General features: G+C 38.9%; 2 protein-coding genes across 3 annotated transcripts in view; one reads left to right on the forward strand and one right to left on the reverse strand.

Moving 5' to 3' along the window:
• The window catches only part of FAM185A (family with sequence similarity 185 member A), a 59,998-nt gene extending 48,457 nt beyond the window's left edge, over positions 1 to 11,541 (reverse strand). For both annotated transcript variants that reach the window (XM_080817959.1, XM_080817958.1), the window contains exons 1-2: positions 10,845 to 11,541; positions 8,551 to 8,660 (exon numbers count right to left, since the gene is read on the reverse strand). In XM_080817959.1, coding sequence (XP_080674085.1) covers positions 8,551 to 8,660; positions 10,845 to 11,295 — 561 coding nt within the window. In that variant the 5' untranslated portion in view covers positions 11,296 to 11,541. The remainder of the gene's footprint in view (positions 1 to 8,550; positions 8,661 to 10,844) is intronic.
• A 289-nt stretch (positions 11,542 to 11,830) lies between these two features.
• Positions 11,831 to 12,637, forward strand: part of CCDC146 (coiled-coil domain containing 146) — a 119,254-nt gene continuing 118,447 nt past the window's right edge. The window contains exon 1 of the mRNA XM_080818667.1: positions 11,831 to 11,922. The gene's annotated coding sequence lies outside the window, so the exon portion shown is untranslated. The remainder of the gene's footprint in view (positions 11,923 to 12,637) is intronic.

Below are 12,637 nucleotides of genomic sequence, written 5' to 3' on the forward strand. Positions count from 1 at the left end.
TTTCTCTGTCTCCTTCAAATGAATAAATAAAATCTTAAAAAAAAATAACATCAACTGGGAAAGAGTATCAACTGCTATTAAAGGATTAAATAAGTCATCTGTACTCATTAGAGGAAAAAGAGATACTTGGGTGTTCCAGGAGCTTCACTGAAGACGGGCTTGAGAATATAAGATCACTCTGACTAGCTAACTAAACAAAATTGTCGCGGAAGATGACAATAATTACTGTTATCATTAATATTAATGATATTAATATTAATACTCCTATCATTAATATTACTGTTCATCATTATTAATAATTATCATTGGTTTTTTTTTAAGGATTTTATTTATTTATTTGACAGAGAGAGATCACAAGTAGGCAGAGAGGCAGGCAGAGAGAGAGGAGGAAACAGGCTCCCTGCTGAGCGAATCCCAGGACCCTGGGATCATGACCTGAGCCAAAGGCAGAGGCTTTAATCCAATGAGCCACCCAGGCGCCCCAATTATCATTGTTAATAACAATAACTGTTACCATTACTTTGCATTTTCTTTGACCAAATACAGTGTTCACTACTTTACATGACTGAATCTTCACAACAACTCAGAAATAGGTGTCATATTTTTCCAATTTACAGAGGAAGAAATTCAAGAATCAGAAAGGTTAAATAACTTTATCAGGTGAGAGAAAACAACAAAATATAAACTAACAGAATCAAGGTCTGTATGATTTCAAAAGCCACATCTATGGCTGGAGTCTTCTGAAGGATATATTCATACTTAATGGTAACAGCCCACTGATTATTAAACTTCCTAGCATATCATACGCCAGAAAACGGAACTCTGGTAAAAATGTCTCAAGCACAAATAAAACAGCAGTCACTGTTAGCCTCCTCTGTCAAAAAAAATTTTTTTAAAGTATGTACGGAGTGGTGAGGGATCATGGGGATAAGGGGAGAGAAAGATCTGATTTCACACTTGGTAACTGTGGAAAAAACTACCATAAGTCTACAAAAATCTGTCTCCCCCCACCAAAGTAACAGCAATATATCTGGGCCCATGAAGAGATGATATTTTCCAGCTTCTGTTACCTCTAAGGGGTTGCTAAGTTCTTGCCAACAGAATGTTAAATGGAAATGCTCTGTGCAATTTCAAGGCTGTTGCTTTTAAGAAGAGTTGGTGTGCCTTCTTTGTGCTCTGCCCCTTCTACCAGATGAGTGCAGATTACAGTAAGACTGTAAGAGATGGCAAAGCCAGAAGATGGGAAGAACCTAGAATCATACAAAAGCCACGTACACACTTGTAACCATGTACATACGTGGTTATAGGAGAGCCACATACACACTTTCTTACCACAAGAAATAAACTACAGTTGTACATGAGCCATTTTGTTTGATCTGTTTTGTACAGTAGATTGCTTTACCTTAACCATTACATATGTCTTCAGTTCTTCAGTTCTGCCATAATCATAAAAAAAAGAAAAGGTAAATAGCAAAGAAAGAAAAATACCAAAAGCACACTAATATCATGATCAGCAACAGCACAGAAGTGTCTAAACCGTAGGGAAAAATTAAAGTCAAAACAACCATATACCCTCTGGTTGCTTTACTCAAGGGAAAAAATAGAAAAAACTTAGGCAAAAAAGCCCAGGAATGAACTTCAAAAAATTTAGTGGAAAGGACAAAATGAATCATTATTAAAAAGTTTATCTATATGGGGTACCTGGGTGGCTGAGCTGTTAAGTGTCTGCCTTCAGCTAAGGTCATGATCACAGGGTCCTGGGATGGAGCTCCACAGCGGACTCCCTGCTCAGCAAGAAGCCTGCTTCTCCCTCTCCCACTCCCCCTGTTTGTGTCCCCTTTATCACTGTGTCTCTCTCTGTCAAATAAATAAATAAAATCTTAAAAAAAAAAAAGTTTATCTATATTACAGTGGTAGACTACTTTATGCCCAGACACGAGTCTGGAGTCAAACTGCGTTTTATACGTAGTATTCATCAAGCAGACAATTGATAAATTTTTGAAAAAAGAGTACCTCCAAAACAAACATTACTTCAAATTGAGCTTACATGAATTTCAAACTTACATGAGTTTCTATGAAACTTAAGAAATTGTAAACAAAATTCATGTATGTGTGAATTTTTTTCCTAAGGAGACAATCATCATTTTCAAAGAGGGCTAAGGCTCAAAGATATTAAAAGCTAGTGTTATAATTTAAAACTAATCTAATTCCAAAAAATTAGATTATAAAGTTTTAAAAACTATATAAAACAAAATAATTAAATAAATCAGAACTGAATGAGTATAAACTACTGTATTGCATTTTCAAAAACTGCAAATGGGTGGCCTTCCATGAGTTATGTATGTTGCCTAAAAAATTTATTTACTTATTCTCTAAGAGTGCACAATAAATGTAGTATTGCCGTGTATTTTGCTCAACAGTAAAGAAAGGTAGAGAGACCATCCAAAAAGAGAAAAAAGAAATCTTGCCATTTGCAATGACATGGGTGGAACTAGAGGGTATTATGCTAAGCTGAAACAAGTCAATCAGAGAAAAACAATTATCATACGATCTCACTGATATGCAGAATTTAAGAAACAAAACAGAGGATCAGAAGGGAAGAGAGGAAAAAACAAAAGATGAAACCAGAGAGGGAGACAAACCATTAGAAGACTCTTAATCATAGGAAACAAACTGAGGGTTGCTAGAGGTGACGGGAGTGGAGAGATGGGGTAACTGGGTAATGGACATTAAGGAGGTTATGTGATGTAATGAGTGTCTGGGTATTATAAAAGACTGATGAATCACAGACCTGTACCTCTGAAACCAATAATACATATGCTAATTGAATTAAAATAAAAAAAATCCATGAAAAAATGAAATAAAGATATATATACGTTTACATATAATTAAGTACATACGTAAACGATTATAAAAATATATAAACAGAGGCTGTGTTACCAGATGTTTTCAGGTCTTTTAAGCAACATAGCCTCATGGTTTTAGCACATGAGCTCTAGACAGACTTAGGTTCAAGTCTTGGCTCTGTCATTCATCAACTATGTGACCTCAGCAAGAAACATCTCCTGGCCTCAGCTTCCTCATCTGTCAAATAAGGAAGCACATAGTTCCCAGGGCTGCTCTGTTAATTAAATGGGATGATACATGCAAAACTCTTAGCAAGGTCTATGGTGTGCAGTAAATAAAGCCACTTATGAGTGTTTTGGGAAAAAAAAAAAAGGTGGAAGGAGCACGAACTTGGAAATTAGAAAAGACACAAGTTCAAACCTCAGCTTCATTTATTAGCTATGTGAACCTAAATGAGCTCCTCAATCTCTTGGTGCCTGAGTTTCATTCTTTTTTTTTTTAAGATTTTATTTATTTATTTGACAGACAGAGATCACAAGTAGGCAGAGAGGCAGGCAGAGAGAGAGGAGGAAGCAGGCTCCCCGCCGAGCAGAGAGCCTGATGCAGGACTCGATCCCAGGACCCCGAGATCATGACCTGAGCCCAAGGCAGAGGCTTAACCCACTGAGCCACCCAGGCACCCCCTGAGTTTAATTCTTGATTAAAGATAGATATAATTCAAAGATTAAATGAAGGCTTAGCTAAGTTTCCTGGTACAAAAATGACCCAATAAACAATAGCTATTTTTTTTTAAGATTTTATTCATTTATTTGACACAGAGAGAGAGAGAGAGATCACAAGCAGGCAGAGAGGCAGAGAGAAGAGGAAGCAGGCTCCCCGCTAGCAGAGGGCCCGATGCGGGGCTCGATCCCAGGACCTGAAATCATGACCCGAGCCGAAGGCAGAGGCTTTAACCCACTGAGTCACCCAGGCGCTCCAACAATAGCTATTATCATTGCTATAAATATTTTATCAAACAGATCAAATATATACATGCCCTCAAAATGAGTGGAAGAGAAACTTATATTAATTGACATCATTAATTCAAGATAATATTATACATTTAAAAATTAAACACGATCTTTCACCAAGTGCTCCCATTTATGAATATCTTAAGAACAATTCCCTTGATCCTTGGTATACCACTAGGATCCACTGGACCCAATATTAGCTCTTAAATGTTTTTAAAACTATTCTATTTGTAAGGGCTGATATTTCATGATTTTTATCTTCTTAGAGGGCTTCCGAAGAACATACAGAAAATTTACTCTTTTAAAAAATAAAATAAAACACATTCTATCTTAAAATTACTATATCCATCTACTGGACTCTTTTATAAATCTAAAATACATTATGGGCTCTTAGTGTTCTTATTTTTCACATCTTATAATAGTCCGCTATTTCACTATCCTAGGAATTATTTCATCATTATTCATCAATTATTGTCAACCATGCTTTTAAAAAAAATAATAAGACAACAGAAGAATTGAAGGACTTGCCTAGAATGGTAGTTCTCAATTAAAGGTGATTTTGCCCTCCAGAGAACATTTGGCAATGTTGATATTTTTCATTGTCATAACCAAGCAGTTTCCTACTTGAATTTAGTAGGTAAGGGCCAGCAATGCCACTAAACATCCTAGAGGGCACAGGTCAGGCCCTGACAACAAAGAATTATCTGGTCTAAAATATCAATAATGCCAAAGTTGAGAAACCATTTTTTCTTTTATGCCATAATGGCAGAAGGAAGAAAAGTGACCAAAAAAGATCTCTCAGAATCATCACATGAATCAAAAGATAAAAGCAAAGAGATCAACAGTAGGATAGCAGCTTCTGATTTTTTTGAATCTGCAGACTCTTTTATTTGCGATTATTTTGAGTACCTTTATATTTGAACTGTGCCCACAGAACTATCAATTTTTTAATGGTAATTTATTTTTTATTAAGTTTTTAATTTTAATTTCACTATAACATACAATGTTGTATTAGTTTCAGGTATAGTGTAGTGATTCAACAATTCTGTGCATTACTCAGTGCTCATTATGGTTAAGTGTCCTCTAATCTCCATCACCTATTCCACTTCCTCCCTTCCCTACCTATTCCCCAACTGATAACCATCAGTTTGTTCTCTTTAGTTAACTGTCTGTTTCTTGATTTCTCTTTGTTTCCCTTTGTTGTTTGTTTTGTTTCTTAAATTCCACATATGAGTAAAATCATACAGTATTTGTCTTTCTCTGACTTATTTTGCTTAGCATTAACACCCTCTAGTCTAGGTCCATCCATGTTATCACAAATGGCAGGATCTCATTCTTTTTTATGTCTAAGTAATATCCCAGTTTGTGTGTTTATACACACACCACGTCTTATTTATCCATGCATCTGTGGACGGACACTTGGGTTGCTTCCATAGCTTGGCTATTATAAACAATGCTGCAATAAACACAGTGGTCCATATATCCTTCTGAATTAGTGTTTTTGCTTTCTTTGGTTAAATACCTAGTAAAGCAGTTACTGGATCATATGGTATTTCTATTCTTAATTTTCTGAGAAATGTCCATACTGTTTTCCATAGTGGTTGCACCAATTTACACTCCCAAGTGCACAAGGGTTTCCTTTTTTCCACATCCTCACCTACATGTACTATTTCTTGTCTTTTTGATACTAGCCATTCTGACTAGTATGAAGTGATTTCTCATTATGGTTTTGATTTGCATTTCCCTGATAATTAGTGATGTTGAGCAACTTTTCATGTACCTGTTGGCCGTCTGTGTGTTTTCTTTGGAAAAGTGTCTATTCAGGTCCTCTGCCCATTTTTCCATTGGATTTTTGGGTTTTAGGTGTTGAGTTGTATAAGTTTTTTTTTTTTTAAAGATTTTGTTTATTTATTTGACAGAGAGAGAGCTATCACAAGTAGGCAGAGACGCAGGCAGAGAGAGAGGAAGGGAAGCAGGCTCCCCGCTGAGCAGAGAGCCCAATGTGGGGCTCAATCCCAGGATGCTGAGATCATGACCTAAGCCAAAGGCAGAGGCTTTAACCCACTGAGCTACCCAGGCGTCCCGATATATATAAATATATAAGTTCTTTATATATTTTGGGTATTAAATATATATATATATATAAAAATATATAAGTTCTTTATATATTTTGAGTATTAACCCCTTAGCAAGTGTATCATTCACAAATATCTTCTCCCATTCACTAAAACAGTACATGGATGAGAAGCAACTTCCAGTTCTGGACAAACCCAAGTTCCTTGTACCTGATCATATCAACATGGGTGAGCTCATTAAGATGATTAGAAAGTGCTTACAGGGCGCCTGGGTGGCTCAGTGGGTTAAAGCCTCTGCCTTCGGCTCAGGTCATGATCTCAGGGTCCTGGGATCGAGCCCCGCATTGGGCTCTCTGCTTAGCGGGGAGCCTGCTTCCCTTCCTCTCTCTCTGCCTGCCTCTCTGCCTACTTGTGATTTCTGTCTGTCAAATAAATAAATAAAATCTTTAAAAAAAAAAAAAGAAAGTGCTTACAGCTCAACACTAATCAAACCTTCTTCCTGTTAGTGAACAAACACAGTATGGAGAGTGTGTCCATGCCGATTTCTGAAGTGTATGAAAGTAAGAAGGATAAAAATGGATTCCTGTATATAGTATGTGCCTCTCAGGAGACATTTGGAATGAAATTGTGTGTTAAGACTAAAAAAACGCATCTATTCAAAAGTGTTTTAAACCCTTACCAAGAAAGACAAAAAGGGATGTTACCAACTGAAACTGATCAGTTCATCCAATCACAGATCATTACAACAGTAGTGTTACTGCCTATGAATTTTAGGAAGTTGTTTTTGTACTGCAAGCAGAAAAGCTGAGCTCCAAATGAGCACGTTCAATTTTGGAAAACATCATTTAACCTAGGCTGTTTTGTTTTTAAATTTAGAAGTTTAAAAATAATATACTTTGTATTCTAAAAAAAAAAAAAAAAAAAAAGAGTTTTAGTCATGGTTTCCTTTGCTGTACAAAACCCTTTTTATTTTGGTGTAGTCCCAATAGTTTTTTGTTTTGCTTTTGCTTTTGTTTCCTTTGTCTGAGGAAACATATCCATAAATATATTGCTAATGCTGATGTCCAAGAGATTACTTCCTATGTTTTCTTCTAAGAGTTTATGGTTTCACATTTAGGTCTTTAATCCATTTTGAGTTTATTTTTGTGTATGATGCAAGAAAGTTGTCCAGTTTTATTCTTTTCTCCATTGTACATTATTGCCTCCTTTGTCATAGATTGACCATACATGGTCAATGAATGATGTGGGTTTATTTCTGAGTTCTCTATTCTGTCCCATTGATCTATGGATCTATTTTTGTGCCAGTTTTGTGCCTGTTTTGCTTACTACAGCTTTGTAGTGTATCTTGAAATCTGGGACAGTGATACTTCCAGCTTTGTTCTTCCTCAAGATTACTTTGGCTATTCAAGGTCTTCTGTGGTTCCATACAAATTTTAGGATTACTTGTTCTGGTTCTGTGAAAAATGCTATTGGCACTTTGATAGAGATAGCACCGAATCCGTGGATTGCTTTGAGTAGCAAGGATATTTTAACAATATTAATTCTTCCAATCCCAAATATATCTTTCCATTTGTATCATCTAGCTTCTAATTTTGATTGTGAAACTGAAAATTTAAGATACTGAGTTTTCAGAAGGCGATATTCTAGATGAGTTTTCTGAAGGTTAAGCACTGATGAGTGAACAATATATTTGTAAGGGCAAAAAGGAACTATGAATATTCTTATCCAGTTAGTCATTCAACATGAAGACTTCATTGTGTATCTTTTACAACGAGAACCTGAACCATCTCATTTTGCTAAAAGGACATAGAATAGTATTCTTTAATCTTTTGTGATATTTGTGCAATTACATTTATTTGAAATAGTTCACATATGAACAGATACTAAAGGCAAGTATGCAAATAAAAGTGACCGAAACAAAACAAATGATGTAAAACCTTTTAAATGCATCAAATTAATCATTCTAATTAGTGTTTATGAATCTAAAAATCGTGACCTTCGGCTCAGGTCACGATCCTGGGGTCCTAGGACAGAGTCCTGCATCAGGTTCCCTGCTCAGCAGGGACCATGGTTCTCCCTCTCCCACTGTTTCCCTCTCCCTCTGCCTGCCACTCTGCCTGCTTATGCTTTCTCTGTCGAATAAACAAAATCATTAAAAAAAAAACCACTAAAATTTCTTTAATAAGATCTTAGAATATTAAGAATGTATTATTAGTTTCACTATACACTTTGAAATGAAATCTAAAGGAAACATATAAATGAGGAAAACTTTTGAAGTTGCTACAACCTCTTTACTTTCAAAACAGAACTGATTTCAAGGCAAATTTTTTGCGAGAAATGTCTGAGAGATGAATAAATAATACTCAATATTCTCAACACATGATATTCAGAATAGTGTTAGTTTGACACTGCAGCTCAAAGTTTAATGTTTTTTAAAAACAGTAATATTGTATGATGAGTGCTGTGAAATGTGTAAACCTGACGATTCACAGACCTGTACCCCTGGGGATAAAAATACATTATATGTTTATTAAAATAAAATATTTTAAAAAAAAAATTAAAAAAAAACAAACAAAAAAAACAGTAATATTGAAGTGCAATTAGAAAAATGTTTATACCTTAACAGACTGTAAGATGCCAGTCCCCTGCTCAGTTTCAATTTTGCAATTATCACACTCAATATTTTGGACTTTTACACAGCCAGACCCTGATGACTTGATATCCAAATCTAGAAATGAAAAAGAAAAAACAAGTTAGTACTATGGTTAATGAACTCCAAAGCATTTTAGTGCCCCCTAAGAAATCCAGCTCCTCAGTTTTGTTCTTAAAATTACTGAACCCTGGAGCGAGCATGGTTGTCAGCACCGAAGGGGTCTCCACCACAGCAACAGGACAAATGTAGTGCCCTTTTCTGCTAACTTTTAGAAATAAAGCAGCTATTTCTATTGACCTATATCATTTAAAGAGAGAAAGTGATGTAGGAGAAAAGTAAAAGAGGGCAGATACTCCAACTAATACACATTCCTGGGAAAGACAGGAAACACACACACACACACACACACACACACACACACACACACACACGTTTAAATAAAACTACAGCTAGTTAACAAGTCATTATGGTAAACTGAATAAGCCAGTTAGCCTCTTCTCTCTTATATTCACGAAGATTTATAGATTTGTTCCCAAACCTCATATAAATTAAAAGCATATCGTAGGAACAGTACAGATCTGTGTTTGTTGCCCCCCACAAAAAACCACGGGGCTTAACACAACAACTTAATCGTTATGGCATAAAAATAAATTTCTGCAATTTTGTATATGGCAGTCTCTATAAAGGCTTTTAAAACAGCAATATTTTGGTTGTAATAATCTAAAAATACATAAACCAATAATTTTACCCCAGAATTACATGGATGCAAATGTAAGTAACCAATTTTTACTCAGTTGAGGAGTGTTACAACATAGCCTTCATCTAAGGCAGCGTTCATAGACATGTAGAGAAGGACATAAATGTCCTCTACCCTACACACCCCCAACAGGTAGAAAAGCCCACTTAGTGGCAGTAATGCTACTCTTACTCACAGAAACAGGTATAAACAAGCTGGAGGAACAAGTATATATGAAGAAAGTTGAATTATATTGATTTGAGAAGCCCATGAAATAGACACCTAGAAATGGTAAACTGGAAATGGGATTCTGGCTCTAAGAAGAGGAATCTACAAATAATGAGGTTTGAGGTCACCAGCACAGACAGTTCCACTTTTGCCTGTGTTACCATAAAGTTTCGCTTACTCTATTTCAATACTCAATCCCTCTTTTATTATGATAATCTATTGACAAATCTTCCTCCCCACCCCAGACTGTTGTATTTTGAGGTCAGGGTCTCTTATTCATCTAGGCTAGTTTAAAGAAGTTGAGGAGTAAAACATCATGGTTGAGCAGACTCCAGTCAGTTCAAATTTCAGCTCCACCACTTTATATCTGAGAGAGAACATAGTTTTTTAATCTACCCCCATTAGAATGTAAGTTTCATGAAGGCATGGATTTGTTCACCCACAATAAATACTTCATGAACCCTGCTGTATCTCAGTTTCCTTATGTGAAACAGTGACAATAACTGTATCTACTTTATGGTGCGACTGTAAGGATTAGAAAAGATTATCTTGGAGGTGTTGGCTGCTGTGATGATCATTAGTATCATCCTTCTGTCCTAGGAAGGAGAGCCTGGGGACACTTTTCTAGAAAAATGCTGTGTACACACTGGCTTGCATCTGATAAATATAATGGACCCCAAATACCTAGAACACTGCAGGCGTTGTCAAACGGTCCACGGTGCGGGTTTACTATGTGATTGTGTTTGTATTTTTTCAAGACTGCTACTCACGGATAATTTACAATGAAGATATATCAGCAGGAAGCCAGATGCCTACGTGAAACCCAACACTTGGTCCAGGTTAGATATGGAACATCCTACAGACAGAGCTGATTTGGAACAGACCCCAGGCTGTGTATACGCAAGGGGAAATGTGAAGGGACTGCCATACCATACCGCCGAATGGATTATCAAATTCAATCCTGAAAAACAAACCACTTTGCTATTGACAAAGTGCGGTGACAGAGAAATACGAACTACGTGCCAAAGGAGAACATACGGGTTCCACAAATAATAATTGATTTAGATTATTCCAAACGATGTTTTCATTGGATTTATAAAATTCCTATCATTGGGAACCTGATGTCTACCTTTCACTAGGAAGCTCAAAGTAGAACAGAAAAAGGCAGGTTCTGAGGGGTTCAACTATAGTAGGTTACAAAGTCAGATCCAAAGGGACCAATTAAAAGTGCACATCTGCTTAATTTCAGAAGTTCGTCTGTGCCCTGGACCCAAACCCTTTTTCACTTCACTTGCCAAACTTCAGGGGCGCGTTCACCTCCACGGACGCCTGAGGGTCGATGGTGTCAGACACGATGGCTACCTCCTTCAGCGCCTCGTCGTACTTCACCTGCAGCCCGGCCAGGTCCCGCGCCCCGCCCTCCGCTGCTCTCACCGCAACCAGCACGCGGTCGCCGTCCGGGTAGGTAAGGGGGTCCAGGGGCCTCACGGCCAAATGGCACGGAAGCCGCGCCCGCAGCCGACCGAACGGGCTCACCAGCAGCGCCCACTCCTTCAGAGTCTGGCATGCGAGGCCTGGCGGGGAGACCGTGGGCTCCGACCCGGGCTGGCGCTCGCCCCAACCAGTGCGGTACCGCCGGGGTGGGCCAGCCCGACAAGCCCAGCGCCCCGCAGCTCTGCGGGCCCCAACTCGGAGCTGGCTGAGCCAGAGGCAGCCAAATCCCCAGCCCGAGCCGGAGGCGAACATGGCGCACCCCTCTCGCGCTCCCTCAAATCACCTCAGCCGTAGGCCAGTCTCGCCACGGCCAGTCTACTTGACCACTGCCCCGGCTCAAGTCAAAAGGGAGACATTTGCGAAGATTTGCTGAAGCAAAACTGCTCACTTTCTTTGGCAATTTAAACCTCAGCCGCACACGCCTCCGCGGCAAGTTGGAATTTCAAAGCTGTAACTATCCACTCTTGACCCGCACGCCTTGCCCGCGCCCTCCTCTTTCGCAAAGGCGCATGGGATACGTAGTTCTAAAGGGGAGGAGAGGTCGTGGGGCTCCGAGGAGCTTGAAAACTACATATCCCAAGAGGCAATGCGCAGGGTATTAGAGTAGTAAGAGCAGGTGTTACCCGAGCTCAGAACGGCGCGCTCTTTGCCTGAAGCCCATTAGCCATTGGAGGAACTGGGGGGAGGGTGGAATCTATTTGGGAATCCAACTGGCCAATGGAAAGCGCGAAAGGAGCAATGTGGCGCGACTGCGTGGTTTCCTTGGATACCGAGGATGCGACTTCTTGGGAGAGGGTGGAGCTTCGGAGTGAGACCCTGGAGGTCCTAATCTACCAAGAAAAATAGGAACTTAAATAAGGATCAGGACCAAGTCAAGGGGTAAGAAACTGCGCTTTTAAAAGATGAGAACTAGGGGCGCCCGGGTGGCTCAGTCGGTTAAGCGTCTGCCTTCCACTCAGGTCATAATCCAAGGATCCTGGGATTGAGTCCTACCTCCGATTCCCTCCTCAAAGGGGAATCTCTTTCTCCAACTGCTACTTCCCATGCGCGTGCTCTCTCTCAAAATAAATAAAATCCTTTAAAAAAGGGGGGAGGGGAGAACTAGATGCAAACTACAGTGGCAGAGTAAATCCAAACTTCACTAAAATAGTGCAGGATACCCTGATATGGAAAATCCCTCAGCAGGAAAATAAAGAGCCAGATTGGCGGGTATTCAATTCTTTTTGTTTGTTTGCTTGTTTTGTTTTGTTTTAAGATATTATTTATTTATTTTTGGAGGGGCGGGGAGCAGCAGGCAGAGGAAAGGAGAAGCAGTGGGGCTCGATTGCAGGACGCTGGGATCTTGACCAGAGCCCAAGACCAACGCTTTACGGACTGAGCCAGCCAGGCGCCCCAGGCTGGTGTTTTTTGGTGGAACTCCCTCTTTAATACCAAGTATAGGAATAGCATTAGAGTCCTCCCTCCTTCCTGATCCTAAGTGATCTTAAGCCAGTCATTGGACAACTCAGGGTTTTAACTGCTTTCCCTTAAAACGAGATCAGTAATACTTCCCTTATTTTGCCTCAAAGAGTTTTTGCAAGGATCAGATGAGGTA

The sequence above is a fragment of the Martes martes genome, assembly GCF_963455335.1.
Source record: "Martes martes genome assembly, chromosome: 11".
Taxonomy (NCBI): Eukaryota; Metazoa; Chordata; class Mammalia; order Carnivora; family Mustelidae; genus Martes; species Martes martes.